This window comes from Phallusia mammillata, chromosome 4 (assembly GCF_965637545.1).
Source record: "Phallusia mammillata chromosome 4, kaPhaMamm4.hap1.1, whole genome shotgun sequence".
NCBI classification, from domain to species: domain Eukaryota; kingdom Metazoa; phylum Chordata; class Ascidiacea; order Phlebobranchia; family Ascidiidae; genus Phallusia; species Phallusia mammillata.
This window is the reverse complement of record NC_137255.1, coordinates 25,343,718-25,355,297: the sequence shown is the minus strand read 5'-3', so window position 1 is coordinate 25,355,297 and position 11,580 is coordinate 25,343,718. Positions and strand designations below refer to the sequence as shown.

General features: G+C 35.6%; 1 protein-coding gene across 1 annotated transcript; it reads right to left on the bottom strand.

Moving 5' to 3' along the window:
• Positions 1–10,457: 10,457 nt before the first annotated feature.
• LOC145223674 (lectin-like) lies at positions 10,458–11,204 on the bottom strand. Its single transcript, XM_080090072.1, has 2 exons — positions 10,967–11,204; positions 10,458–10,720 (listed from the first exon to the last, which is right to left on the bottom strand). Exons 1-2 carry the CDS (start codon positions 11,202–11,204, stop codon positions 10,458–10,460), a joined length of 501 nt encoding a protein of 166 aa, XP_079946198.1.
• Between the last annotated feature and the right edge of the window lie 376 nt (positions 11,205–11,580).

The window sequence follows — 11,580 nt, the reverse complement described above, 5'->3', positions numbered from 1 at the left end:
TCTTCGGTATCAAACAGAAATTTTCCTTACGCTATATTAAAACCACAGACGCCAGTATGATCTATTGCCATCTTGCACTTGTTGACTAGCAAACCAATTTTAGACAGCGACTGTACAGTGGTAAACCGCCTGATGCTCAAGTTATTTGGCAAGAACAAATCAAGCCCTCGTAAAACAACGTCAAAGGATTGCCACATGACAGTGGCTAATTCTCGACTTTACTGGTATAAGTTTATTATATCACGCATTTATTCACACATCACATCTAGTTTTCCGTTTTTATGTCACTTGCGGCACACGACATTTCTGATTCAAAATGTTAACGTTATTTCCACTCATAACAGAAAATAATAAATTTCAAAAATCGGAATCACAAAAAATGACTTTGAGTTTAAACAATACACGGTTACACAACTATAAAACGTTTTCCAAAAAATAGTTTAAAAATGTCTGCTCTTATAGCGATACAAATCAACAAGCGTAATTTTGCAATGTAATAAACCAGCGGTTCTCAAAGTGGGGTCCGCGCTCCTTTAGGGGGCCGTAAGGCAATTTTGGGGACCGCGAAGCGGTTGAAGTGATTCTATAATCTTATTTGGCGTCAGTTTGTGCCACTAAATCAGTTTAAATAAAAGTAGAATTAAGAATCGACTGTCTCCATTGCGAAACAAGGGCCTTTATTGAATGACAACTATCAAAAATGCAATTGTTCGCGCACAATCGTAATGTTTTTGTCCTGTTTGTGATGTCACATGCTGTCTTCGGATGATTATTATGCGCAATTTTAAATAACTATAGCTATAGCTAATATCCTGCAATCAACTTTCGTTTTTATGAAATACACATTTAGGCTTAAGGACCGCGAGCCCTCGAAATGGGACCGTTTTTTAAAAAATATGAAAAAGTTTGGGAACCGCTGTAATAAACAATATCAAAACATGCACTTTCGTAAATTTGCAGTTATGAACAAAACCATGGCATAACCTTGTACTGACATAAAGAAAACGTGTCAAACTTTGCACAGATCAATTGCATGTAAGCTGTTTTTTTTTCAAAAAAAAATGGTCAAATAGAAATAATTTGCAAACCTACGAGTTTCAAATTGCGCGAATACTATTTAGATAGCAAAGTGTATGCCTGGTCGTTTTCGCCGTTAGACACGATTCGCAACAAAAAGCCAGAATTTTACTAACATTTTACTGCGCACAGGTTTGGTTTTATCTTGGGTTTAAAAGGTTAGCGACCCTTTTCCAAATATCGCCACCGATCGTCGCTCCACAAAACAAACAGTTATAAAGCAACGGAGCTTTTGATCTTAAGCGAGGAATTGTTAAAAACGTTTTTCAACAAGAAGAGCAATTTTGGCAAAATTTATAAGCCAACGCCTGGTTTTAATCTCATATTTAATGACTCGCACGCTTTCTTGTTCTCTAAGTCCTGGTTTACAACGCCTCAATTTCAAACGTTGAGATTGCTCCTCGTGTAAGTACGTAAGTTTACACAGATGTGAGCTACTTGACGACGGTTTAGTGGCAAATCTTAGCCTTTTCAAGGCCTGGCAATAAAACAAGCCCGTACCTTTCGTTTTATTGCCTACAAGTTTGACTTAAGTCTGTCCTTTCAAAGTTTCCAAATCCTGGTTTGCGATGCTGTCGCAACCGTTTTCTTGTTTTTCGTACGAGGAGAGAAATTTTACGGTACTCAAATAAAAATACCCTTATTACTGCTTGGTGTTCAAAATAAATGCGAAAATAAGCAATTTAAAAAAATGACCTTGTTTCAAAATTAAAGTACATAAACAGAACCACAGTGTAGACCAAGGGTGGGCAACCGACGGCCCACGGTTCGCATACCGCCACCGAGCAACTTCAGAGCGGCTCACGTTTGCATTAAAAATTCGAAAACAATTCGAAGTTTATTGTGTAAGTGAGCATGATTGTTAGTATTCCCAGCAAACCTGTTCGAGGCTAAAGTTGGGGCAAGCAAGCACTGTATAGTTCACTTGGCAATTGTATCCACATCAAACAAATATGACTTGACGTTGAGCCTACATTCTTATGTTATTGCATGCCCATCATTGCGGCCCGCCTTCGCATTATTACTACTTTTTGGCCCGCGCATACAAAAAGGTTCCCACCTTTGGTGTAGACTTATGTTAAGACGAAAAAAAGTTGTCAACACATATAATGAAAGTAATTTAAGATTATTTTTTACATTTTTTTTGGAAAAATGTAAAAGCATCGAGACAATAAATGATAAGCTGCAGACAGTGCACACTGAATTCGACCTATAAGGTCTCATCACTCATCAGTAAAAGAAATGCCAATGAGAATAATTTGTCACGTAAACCCATAGGCTGAAACTTCGCATAAAATAATCGCAAGAGATGTCTTGTATCTTACGCTGTTAGCATACAGAAAGCAATAAAAGCTTTTTGTCAGACTATCGATCCCTTGTTTGATTTCAGCTTGCGTTATCAGGTTTTCGACCCTCGTTAAATATCGCCACCGCTCGTCGCCCAGCAATGCAAATAGTAACAAAGCGACGGTGTTTTGTTAACAAAAGCGAAGAACCTCATCGTACAACAACGTAGATTGATTGTTTCGTGCTATTTCTAGCCATAGAGATCATTTTTGTCAAAAGTTCGCCACAAGTCAAACCTAGTCTCACATAATCAGTGTAAGTTTTTGTTCGCGTTTTATATCAAGTTTTCTGGCTTCTGCTGTACAATTACACGAATAGTTTCCAAACCTTGTCGACCAACAAAGTAAATTTACAAAGCGGTCCGTTTTACTTATAAATAAGGACATTCTGGAAAGAAGTAGGGAAAAGAGACTAGCCGAAAATTTTGTTTTTATTGCCAAAAAGTTTCAATTAGTCCTTATATGTAAGTTTCTGAACCTTAGCTTGCAGTGGCGCTGCAACTGTTTTATTGTTCTACGCAAAAGGAGACAAGTCAAACCATTAAAAAACAACGCTATTACATTTTTTGTTGAAAGTTCACTGAAACACTTCACTCACATTCCTAACCTAGCGATAAATGTTTGTGACAAATGAGATCACCCTGTTCAAGATAAATAACTTCACTTCGCGACACAAAACAACTCAAAACATTTTGCCATCAAATCTTTACACACAAGTCACAGGTTTAGATCTTCTCAGTTATTTTGCCTCTTGGTGGCAAAACTGTCATTAGATAACTTCGTTTTCGCCAAATAAAGCCTGAAGCGGCAACGTTGTTATTTAACTTTGTGATCGATACAAGCGTAATACACAAATAACATTTCAAATCCGAACTTAAACAGTATGAAAAATAATTTATCTTTGTAAGTAAAGCATTTTACAAAAACTGCGCTGATGAAACATACAACAGCTGTTCCACTGATATAACAAAGAAAAGAGGTATAGAAACAATCAACAGTTCCACCATATGTAACTTGCAAAAAAAATCTGTTCTGAACCTAACTTTCCTGACAATATAATCTGCAAAATATATTTGCTGGGTGCTAATATTACTTTGACCACATGTGTTTGTCCCAATCACAACTAATTATACGTCATCACACCAAGTTTATTTTATAAGCTGAACGCCGAATGCTGTATGAGCGTTGACACTACATTGATCAAAATAAACTGATCACTAACCAACAATGGCGTTAAACGTCATGAACAGAAATCATTGTAAATGGCGCTATACCGACACCAAACGACAGATTCTTAACAAGCTGCAGCATGTGATTGGTCGTTAGAACAAGACAAGCAAAAAAGATTGAATACAAATTAACTTTAAAGCTGAACGCTGCATGTGCGTTGATTGATCAAAATAAACTACCCTTTAGTCTCTTCAAGCAGACAAATTGTAATGCAAATGAAAACACAGTTGGTGATAGATGTCGTTAGAAGTTGGGGAATTGTTAGGCTTAAGGAAGTAGGCAGTGCAGCTCAAAATGTCGCATTTGTCCGGTTCAAAACCATTGCATTTTACTTATCGCATATTTGGGTGGCGTCATCTTGGCGGAAACGCAACATATTCGGTTCTGTTTTTTTTGCAAAACAACTGGCTATAGATATGATTACATTTTATACAGCATTGTATATACATTCTACATTACAAAAATAAACTAATTCGCCCAGAACTTAAAGTCGTTTATCAAATATATCTTGTTGGTTAAAAAGTTATTTTTATATATATATACATATTTGTTTGGTATGTTATCCCTGTGCATTGAGATGCTAAATAATTAGGTTACAGCCAACTCACATTGTAAATGTCCCTATTTGATTAGAGAACACTTTCAATACAAAACAATAGTTGCGTGAGATGACTCGAAAAAGCCAAAAAAGTAATTACACTTTAAATTTGATTAAATATCCCGCAGATGATGTAACATGTTTTGCTATAATCGTACTTCCATTTCTGTTCCTTGAGTGAATTCCTGCATCTTAGTATTCATATGCATTTTTTGTGGACATACCTGCTTTGTTTCGGTTTTTAATGTTATTGTAGGTATGATCTTCTTCAATGAGGCAACAACAGAAAATATGAAGATATCAAATCGTTGCATTAAATGGCCAAACACATTATGCCCGTCCCCAGAAAATGTAAGACCAAAAATTTTATGCGTGTCTAATCACTATTTTAACACAAGTGTAAACTCGAAATACAAGTCCAATTTCGTAATACAATATCCAGTTGTGCTAATATATTATATTTGCTTTATTTGAATAACAAATCGCTTTAGTACAAGCCAAAATCAAAAGTACACCTGTCAAAGGGTTTGAGTCAATCCTGCTCACTAGGAAGTTTTGAATTCCAGTTGTTTTCACATTTGCTAATGTAGCATTTCTTGTGGCACATCCAGCTTTAGCTTCAGCATACAAATTGACATACGGTGTGTAAACAATGAGATATTCGAATCCGTTGAACGAATGCCAGGTTTGTGTATTTGCAAGTTGGACAAGAATATTGAAAACAATTCCTAACAGTGTCATTTTCATCTCCACACAAACTAAGTTTCTGACTTGTTTTTTAAAGTAAATGCTCTAACACCCTTGATATGTTATTTTTACGTGCTGCGTTTGTAAACAATAAAACTAAAAACTATGTCTATGTGTTTTAATTTCATTGTTTTCCTACTTAAATACGTTTAATTAAGTCGTATAACTAGTCTGATATTGTTAAGTCACTAACCGAACTAAAGTTTATTAACTATTGTTGATGCAAGGCACATATTACGTCAACACTACTAAGGAAATTGTGTGTTGTTTTAGTGCGTGACGTCTATGTCAGTGCGTTTTTCTATTGGTCTTGGACGCTATAGGCCTATTATGTGTTAAATTATCAATCAGACTTTTGATACTTCTGTGCCATATTGGTAGTAGTTATGTTAAAGTCAATATAACAATATATTTGCGTATTTTTGAAACGGTATTATTCAGTAACTGCAGCTCAAGCAACCTTCCTGCAACTGTGCTGTATACATCTTGCCAACTGTAAACTTTTAACTTTTTTGGTCTTAACAAAATTGTGTGGCAATTTTTTGGCAAAGCACTTAAATTCAACTTAAATTATTGAAGCAGTTTAATTATTACTTAATCCCTAATTGTAGGCAAATAAAACCAATATAATTATCTTCGATTTTTGTGTACCACTCAAAACAGTGATGCAGTTCAGATAACAAACCAGAACGGCAAAAAATAAAAAAGTAATTAAAACTCGACTGTTATAATATTATGTTTCTTTATCGTAAGTGTGTATGTTTACACTTTAATGCAAACAAGTTTATTTGTATCAGCAGTGGACAAATAACGTAGGCTTTAAAATAATGCTGCAACTTTAAATTGTGCGTAAATTATCCAAAAGTTAAACAAGCTAACTTTGCTGAGCTGTAAAATGCAACTAATTCCACCTGCAATATGGTTTGATCACTCAAGTAGCCTTATCGATAGTCTTGTGTTTAGCACTAACCTCTTCCTTGTATTAGATATGTTTGTGATTTATACTGAATGTGTGTGGGAACTATATTTGTCATCGAGTTATTAAACTCAACAGCGACATCAATCGTCACCAGTTTCATTCATTTTTATCGTTAGTGTTCGTGTTTATGAAAGTTATGCGAGAGTGCCAAATCTGGAATGGGCCCGAAACGTTCCATTTATCGCGATGTGATTACAGGGAGTCTTTATCTCAAAACCGCGCGCCTTATATCAAAAAATATGAGCAGTTGGCCGTTTTACTTTCCGGGCCTACACACTTTCAGGTACAATCTTGCAGCACATCGAAATTCAGCAGTATATGGATTGGCAACTGGTGTGTAAACAACGAGTTATTCATATCCGATGTAAGAATGTCAGGTTTGTGTATTTGAAAGTTGGACAGTAAACATAAAACGATTCCTACAAGTTTTATCTCCATCTGCAACCATTAGTGTTTCTTCGCTTATTTTCGAATATAGATTAGACATGATTAATGTTATGGACAGTGTTGCATGTGATTACAAACATTTGGTTTCTTGCCCCTAGCATGCTTCACCTTTTGCCAAATGGGCGCGTAATCAGCGTCTTTTTTTTGTTGGCAGTTCGGTAGCGCTTTACACTGTACTTCTGACTGGTCTGTATAGTTGTGTAAAGTCGTGGACGAAATCTAAATGTAGACTTTTATTAACGGCATTTATTAACGTGTAACATTTGGATATTATTTGAACACAGATTTGTGCTCCAAAGGTCACATTGTATGGAAGTCTGACAATCTGTCCGTGATTTAAATTTACATACATAATGTGTGACGAAGAATAAAACAACTCAAAGAGGTCTGAATTTCCTAAGACCTGATAGTTACGTGTTGACCAAAACAAGTTTGGAGGCATGGAGTGAAACAATTTACTGCAGCTTTATGAAAGAAAAGGTAACGTAAATACGATACAGGTAAATTTCTAATATTTCTTTGCGTGTCGTCTGTGGCGAATTAGAGTATTTGATACATGCCTGTTATTGTTGTTAAAAATGTTATTATTTTGTTTCATTTTTAGATTTTTGCGCATATCCATACATAGTGTACAATGTACATACTGCTTGTCAAAAAATTCTCTCTTTATTTCCCAACAACACAACCCAACAACTATGAATTATTCGGTTAAAGGTCACCTTATAAGTTAGTTTTACTTTCAATTCAACCGCTTTTTTGTACCTTGCCAAAACTAAACTTTAAACAAAGTATTAACTTAATGACTGAATCAGGATCGTCTTGCTACTGATTTCATCTCTTTGTAGCTGCTCTTGTATTAACTTCACTCGTAGCGTTGTTATACTCTATGTCATCTAAAATGATATTATTTAAAGCAGGGGTGGGCAAACTTTTCAGTGCAAGGGCCGCATTCAAAAGTTTATAATCTTACCGGGCCGCATAGTATTTCACCAACGACCGCCAATTGCTTGCTTGTTGTTTTGTTTTAAAACAACTGATGCAAAGAAAAAGGTTTGTATCATATATATACCATTTAAAGTCGCCTAAATTGCTCTGATTAACAATTTCTAACTTGTGCATAAATTTAGCTTAACGGAGCTAACTGTTTATGACGTCATAAACTGTATTGTGACGATTGCAGTGCCTGTTTTTTCGCATTGTTTGCACATAATAAGCGTATAAAAAGCCTGGCACATATGGTTACTAGACTGCTAATCTTTTTTCCACTCCCACGAAATCTGTTTTAGCAGTTTAAAAATCAAAATATTTAGCAAAATAGATTGCGGCCGCAGGTTGTGCACCCCTGCGCAAAATTATTACATAGTATATTTTCAGCTTTGTGCAAATACGTTTGTTCATGACTGTACCAACATTGGTTGAAACGCTACAACTGTAATTGTTTCAAAAAAAACAAGCGTTTGTTGCAACAAAGGCTGAACCACGTTTTTTGTTAATAAAGTCCGAGTGCCAACATTAAACAAAAAGTACTGCAACGACCTAAACATGATCCAAAGTGACCAAAGTTTGGGCGTCAACAGTGCAAAGTGGGCTGTTTTTGAAAACGTGAATCGTTTTTGCTTTTATCGAACGAAGAAATTGTGTCAAGTGACGATTTGCATAATAACGTGGCAGAAACAACAGGCACGTGAAAAGTATCTGTGTTTAGTTCCAAAGTATCGAACGGGTGCGGATACTGCATATGGCATTGGTATCGGCAAGTCGCACCCCCGGTATTTTTAAAACTCTGCGCCTGTGCTCATAGTACTATTCAGCGTTACTGGGAAACATTTGGCGGGCCGCATAAACTCCTTTGGCGGGCCGCATGCGGCCCGCGGGCCGTAGTTTGCCCACCCCTGATTTAAAGCATGATCATATTGTGTGTCGGACTTTAATGTCGTAGAGGAAACTTTGTGTTTGGTTTAGTGTATGATGTGTCTGGGACAATGTTTTTTTCATGTAATAAGCAACCAACTACAGTGTATAAACTCACAGTTGTACAAGGGTCCAAACCTTGAATCAACACTAAAAGTAGTTAACGAAAGTAAAATAACACGTGAATTTCGAGCCGTGCTCACATTTTCAGTGCAAAAGGAACATTTGCAGTGGTTTAATATGGAAGGTCCAAAGCATTTTATTGCTGCTGGTTGCGACACCCAACTTTTGGTGGCGTCATCTTGGCTAAAAAGCGACATATTCTTACATCTCTGATTACATTTTGTACAGCATTTTTTACACGCAACAAAATGGAGAAAAACAACCACAACAATAAAATGACACACAAACATCAACTAGCCATAGAACGTCGGTTTTTAAATCTATGTTGTTGGGTAAAAAGAGTTCTTTCTCTATTTCACTAGTTTTTAAGTTGTGTTATCGCGGTTCATTGAGATGCTAAATGACGCGGTTACCGCCAACTGACATCGTAAACGTCCCTATTTTAAATATTGGCTGTTTTTCAATGCAAAATTATAGATGTGTAAGACAACCCAAAAAAGCTTAAACACGCAATCACACTTTAACATCTTCGCAGATGTTGTAACCTGTTTTGACATTAGCTTATTTCCAATTTTGTTCGTTGGGTAAATTTCTACATCTTAGTTTTCATATGCATTTGTTGTGGACTTTTCTGCTTTGTTTCGTTGTTCAGTGTTATTGTACGCATGATCTTCTTCAGTGAGATCTCCAATGTTGTTATATGCGTGACTTGGTTCGTTTGTATTCACAACATTGTTGTAAGTGTGACTTGCTGGATTTGGTATTAAAGTATTTATTTCGACATAAGCATCTTCTTTTCGGCTTTTAGTTTTGTCAGAAGCGTTTTCCAACTTGATCTCTTCATTTGCAGGTTTTTCGTTTACGATGTTTCCATACGTTGGAGCTTTGTTGGAATGACGAACTTCACCTTTTAAAAAGTACAACAATGTAAGCAAAAATAGTTTTAATAAGATCTAAAAACTGCATAAGCTGATACCATCACCACAAGTAACACACACAATTGACATGACGTTGTTAAGTTTTAGGGTGATTTGATTTTTATTGCAACTTTGATTTTTAACACTAGATTTTTTGTAGATAACTTGTCTGTTGTGTAGCAGCACCATTGCACTATAACGCTCACCAAGTAGGTAATGCGTGTTACTAGTGGGAACCATTGCATGGCAATAAAAAAGGCTATCGAAAAGGGTTGTGTTGATTAACGGATAATCAGAATATGTCGTTTGAATATTATGTCATACCGATTTCTGCATATTCGTGTTTCCGTTTGTTGTTTTGTACTTCGACTCTGCGAACACAAAAGAAATCTTCCAAACATAAACAAGTGTTTGAAAACTGTATTTATATTACCTTTTTCGTCTCCAGCAAAAACCAAAGGTAGCAATTCCTATGGCAACAATAACACATCCAGTGACAGATGTGACCATCGCAATCAGTAATGAGTTATTTCCTTGATCTGCAAAACAAAATATTGACAGTTTTTTTTTAATTCTCTTTGCATCAACATGAAATTTCTTTAATTGATCTCTCTTTCTTTGATGCTTTTATAATGTTAGGTTTGATGAATAGGACTTCAGATAATACTGACAAACGCTTTTACACTTTTAAAATTTTTAGATGTTAGGAAGTGCGACCCTGTGTTTTATTGCAATATCTTTTATTTATCTAATACTACCTGGATTTGTTTTCAAAGTTGTTGTGTAGTTAGATGATGTTTGATACGTCATCTTGATCTTGTCTTGTTCATCTAAACATTATGTTTGCTTTAAAATTTGAGATAAAATTGTTTCGAGAAGCATATGTATATTTTTCATTTTGTTTTTAGAAACATATAAAGTTTGCTTTGATTTTACCAAATGCTGTTACATTTTACCGTGTGTAGAGGTTATGGATAAAGTCGTAGTAGGGTGCGTTGATGTTTGTTCAGTTGTAGTTTGCAAGATTGTTGTTGCTGAAAGAATCAAACAAATAATTTTCTACAGTTTGAATTATCAGTGTATCAGTAAACCAAATGTTTACTTGAAATTTTTCTTTGGCAAATGTATCTTGCATTATAATTGCAAGAAACATCAAACCACTTGAATCCTGTGATTGCACCATTCCAGTTCATTGTTACACAATGCTCATTTCCCTTGCTGTTGGTTGGTTCTCCACCATACCACTGTGTCACGTCAGCACTTGTTCCATCTGTCCATTGAAACTCGAGTGTGGTTAGGTTTCGTCTTGCACCGATGTAAATGGAGTATGGTTGTTCTGCGTTATACAGCAACAAAATATCAGGATATCAAATCACTGCACTACATGGGCAAATAAGTTAATTATGCCGTTCCAAAAAAATGTTGTTACCAAACACTTTGATGTCATGCGTGTTTGATCAAAATTTTATCACAAGCGTAAACTTAAAATACAAGTTCATTTCAAAACACAATATTCAGTGGTGCTAATATGTCATGTTTGCTTCATTTAAATAACAAATCGCTTTGGTACATTCCAAAATCAAAAATACACCTTTCAAAGAGTTCCGGTCCATAGTGCTCACTAGAAAGTTTTGAATTTCAGTTGTTTTAACATTTGCTAATGTGGCATTTCTTGCAGCACATCCAAATTCAGCATCGGCATATGAATTGACAATAGGTGTGTAAACAACGGTATAATTATATCCGTTGAACGAAAGCCAGCCTTGTGCATTTGCAAGGTGGAGACAGAAAATAAAAGTAATGTATATGAGTTTCATTTCCATTTGCATTTAATACAATTTTTTTAAAAAGTGTCTTTTCATGTGTGGTTTACACATCAAATTTACCCTATTGCCTGGTGAAGCAAGGTGAAACATCACATGTTGCCCCAATATAGAGTTAAAGGTACAATTACTGTTTCATTCTACTTAAATACGTTTAATGAAATCGTATCTAGACTGGGCGAACATTAGTTGCTAAGATGTCAAACTGGAGTTTATTAACTAGTTGATACAAGGCTAGTTGGTACTTATTACGTCAACAACAATAAGGAAATTGTGTGTTGTTTTAGTGCATGACGTCTATGTCAGTATGTTTTTCCATTCGTAGACGCTGCATATGTTTTAAATCATTACAGTCCTTTGATACTTCTGTGCCATATTGGTA

Coding starts and splice junctions, on each gene's coding strand:
- LOC145223674 (XM_080090072.1), bottom strand. CDS start 11,204: ATGCAAATGGAAATGAAACTCATATACATTACTTTTATTTTCTGTCTC. Junction 10,721..10,966: donor GGACCGGAACTCTTTGAAAG/GTGTATTTTTGA, acceptor TTTTGTTGCTGT/ATAACGCAGAACAACCATAC.